At 65.3% G+C, this 3,694-nt stretch overlaps 1 protein-coding gene across 1 annotated transcript; it reads right to left on the bottom strand.

Moving 5' to 3' along the window:
* Window positions 1–974: 974 nt before the first annotated feature.
* On the bottom strand, window positions 975–2,991 carry H696_02888 (CMGC/MAPK protein kinase; the record flags this gene model as incomplete). The annotated part of the gene is made up of 4 exons (XM_009496783.1): window positions 975–1,134; window positions 1,363–1,840; window positions 2,038–2,233; window positions 2,461–2,991. 4 exons carry the CDS (start codon window positions 2,989–2,991, stop codon window positions 975–977), a joined length of 1,365 nt encoding a protein of 454 aa, XP_009495058.1.
* Window positions 2,992–3,694: the final 703 nt, after the last annotated feature.

Here is a 3,694-nt window from a genome sequence, read left to right on the forward strand (position 1 = left end):
CCCCCCCCCCCCCCCCTTCCCCCGCTTCTCTCTCTCTCTCTCCCTCTCTCTCTCCCTCTTTCCTTCCTACTATCCACTTGAGCCCATGGTTCGTAGCTCACGCCCTGCCCCCAGTTTTCGGCGTGCGTGCGTGGAGGAACGGCACCGTCGGCTGCGTGGCACACACGCTCACCCATCCTTCCCACCGTCTGATCGGACCTGCCACCAGGTCTTGGGATGTGTGTGTGTGTATTTGATCCATGTTATCGATACACCAAATAGATGCCTCTCGCCTGTCCCTTTTCTCCTGAATTTGCGTTGCCCCTGTCGCGCATTGCCACCTTTGGTCGAGAGAGATACGTGTGCATGTGTGTGTGTGTGTGTGAGTAAACGGAGGAGAGGCGGCGGGGGACAGCAGTGTGGCCGTCTAACGAACTGCTCCGGTGCTGCCAATTTTTTCCCCTCCCCCGCTGGTGGGGAAGGCAGGAGCGAGGGGGGCGGGTTCTTTTTTTTTTTTTGTCGAAACAGGGGCAGATGCCACGGTGGGTGTGATAGATCGTTCTGTCCCTTTTGGCCGCTTGCCCATTTGCCCCACTCGCCCCCTGGTGCAGCAGGCGCGCGCGGACATGCAAGAGCACACACACGCAGCGAAAGTGCACACAGAATGCAACTCCTCCGAAAAAGGGAAAGGCACGCTGGTGAATCAGCCATCCCTGACATGTGCCTACACATGCGCACAAGACAGACGAAGCAAGACAGAAAGGACACGGGGAGGGGTGTGCAGAGAGAGTGGCACGGTGGCCGCGGCTTTCGCATTATTGATACAGGGAGGGGGGGAGGGGGGAGAGGGAGGGAGGAGGAGGGGAGGGAAAGAGGTGGGGGAAGAGAGGGCGCCATGAGGCCACCCCCTGGATAAAATCTGAAGAGGGAAGAGTCGGGACAGGGGAGAAGGATGCCGATGCGCGATCGAGAGAACACAGGTGCCTTGCTCCTTTTTAGATGGAGACATGGTGGAACTGGTTGGCCAGCTCCTCTTCCAGGGACCCGGGCGCGCCGATCGGATCAGTGCCCTCAGCCTTGGAGGCAGCAATGCTGGCATTGGAGGCGGCGGCCGCGGCAGCCGACTTGATGGCGGCACCGGAAAGGTTGGCCGAACTACGGGCATGGAGATGTCGGTGCAGAGGCAAGCGGCGCAACAAAAGAAAAGAGGCATATCGGTTAGAGAGGGGGAAAAGGCAACAGCGACAGCAGTAACAGCAGTAGCCATGATGGCAGCCGCAAGGACGCCGAGGGAGGCGAATGCCCGCGAGAAGGGTGGAAGCATGGCGGGGGGGGGGGCGGCCTCAGGAGGAAGAGTGGGAGGCGCGGGAAGGAGACACGCACCCCTTGCGCTGGAGGGAGGACGCGCGCGGGGAGAAGGGCGGGTAGGTGTTGATCTCGCGGGCGATGGCGGCGCGAATGTCGGCCACAGACTCCAAGGCCTCGAAGGAGAAGTCCACCGGCGACGGGCAGTCCGGCTCGTCGGACGCGTCGTGGTACAGCGCCAGGTACGGGTGACGAAGGGCCTGGGCAGCGCTGATCCGGCGCCGGGGATCGAACTCCAGCAGGCGCTCCAGCAGATCCAGGGCCAGGGGGTCGGCCCCGGGGAAGATGGTGGTGAAGGGGACCCTCTCGCGCCGGGGGAGGCCGCGCATCCAGTCCAGCGCACGAGAGCTACTAATCTGAGTGAGGACCTCGTCCGAGGGAGATCCGAGGACATTGACAATGAGGGACATTTGGTGGACATAGTCGCGTCCGGGGAAGAGAACGCGCCCGCCGAGCAGCTCGGCGAAGATGCACCCGACGGACCAAATGTCGATGGCTGTGTGTGTGTGTGTGTGTGTGTGTGTGCGTGTGAGGGGGGAGCAGGGACATGTGAGTGTGAGAGTGTGCGGGCGTGCGCTTGCCAGAAAAGAGAGAGCGAGTGCTGGATTGTGCCCCGCAAAAAAAAAACACCCCCAAGCAAACCAACCCACGGAAGGCAGGCCGGGCACAAGGCCCGGAGATAGGCGGGCGTACCAAGCGAGTAGCCCTGGAAGGAAAGCATGACCTCCGGGGCGCGGTACCACCGGGTAGCCACATACTCGGTCATGAGGTGGCCACTGTCAGGGTTGGCCAGGCCGGCCAGACCACGGGCAAGGCCGAAGTCGCAGATCTTCAGCTCGCAATTGGCATTGACCAGGATGTTGCCGGGCTTCAGATCGCGGTGGAGGACCTGTGTAATGGGACGGGAAAGAGAGGGGGAAGCCATTGGAGGGTCAGTAAATGAGGTGCGAGGGACATCCTTTTCGTGGCCTTCCCCCGGGGGTTCCGCGCGCGGGAGATGGACGCGAGGAGGGAGGTGATCAAAGACCCGAGGCGGGGGCAAGGGCGGCGGGGGCAGAGGCGACGAAGGGGAGGAGTGAAGGGAAGCGGGACACATGGGGCCGCCGGCGAACGCACATTGGCCGAGTGGATGTACTTGAGGCCGCGCAGGATTTGGTACAGGAAGTACTGGAAGTGCTCGTTGGTCAGGCGCTGCTGACTGCGGATGATCTGGTGCAAGTCGGCCTCCATGAGCTCCTGAACCAGGTACACCTCGTTGAAGGTGGCGTCCAAGTCGGGAACCGGCTCGGCCGAGGGGGGCGCATCCTCATCCGGCCCGAGGCGGAAGATGTCCAGGATGCCGGTGACATTCTCGTGGCCGTGGAAGTGCCGCAGGAGGCGGATCTCACGCAGCGTGCGCTTGGCGAGAATGGTCCGGTCGAAGACGCGAGCCACGCGCTTGACCGCGACATCATGCGGCCCGGAGGGGTTGCCCTCCTCGCCGTCCTCATCCTGGGGGAGGGCGGCCGCCGGAGGAGCCAGCCCGGGCGGGGGGGTGTATGTGCAGGCGCACACCGTGCCATAGGCGCCGCTGCCGAGCAGCCTCTTGAAGCGGTAGCTGGCCGGAAGCTTGAAGGTGTCCGGATCGAAGGCGGACTTGGAGGACATCTGCAGAGGCAGCCATGAAGGGGGGGGGGAGGGAGCGGGGAAAGATGAGCGACAAGTGTCAGGAGGGAGGCGCCAGTGCGTGTGCACAGCGGAGAGAGCGGGCAGATGAAGGCAGCCCCCCCGGGCAGTGGGGGACGTACTGTGGCCGGAGGGTGGAGGTGGGTGCAAGCAGGAGAATCGGCCTCGCACGGGGGGGGGGAGGGGGTGGAGTTTGGAGGGAGGTGAAGGTGCGCCGAGAGGGGGGTGTGAGGGGGGGGGGAGGGAGGAGGGAGCGCGGCACAGAGGGGCTGGGAGAGGGGGCGTCGAGAGTCGGCGCGCGGAGCGGTGCGAGGGGGCTGGGGGCGCCAGATGTGCTCGGGGCGATTTCTCAAGTAGCCGGGGCTCTCACCGGCAAGCGTGCACACACCCGCCCCGGGGGCTCGGTGATCCTTCCGGCGGGGCGGGGCGGCCCCGGGAGTGGGACCTGCCGGTCGCGGGCCCCCTCGCTGGGCGTGCGGCCCGGCCCCGCGCGCGCGCCTGCGTAGCCCCGCAAACAAGAGGAGGGCCGCGGCCCCGCGCAAATTCTTGCTCCCAGGGGAGACAGCACGAACCCGGAGGGGGCCGGGCTGAGCGGGCGCAGCAGGCACCATCTAGAGAGCCCGGCAGGACGTCACACAAGCGGGCCGGCAGGCACGCCTCGGGGGCGCGCCGGGGGGGGGGGGGG

The sequence above is a fragment of the Fonticula alba genome, assembly GCF_000388065.1.
Source record: "Fonticula alba strain ATCC 38817 unplaced genomic scaffold supercont2.4, whole genome shotgun sequence".
In the NCBI taxonomy this organism is placed as follows: domain Eukaryota; order Rotosphaerida; family Fonticulaceae; genus Fonticula; species Fonticula alba.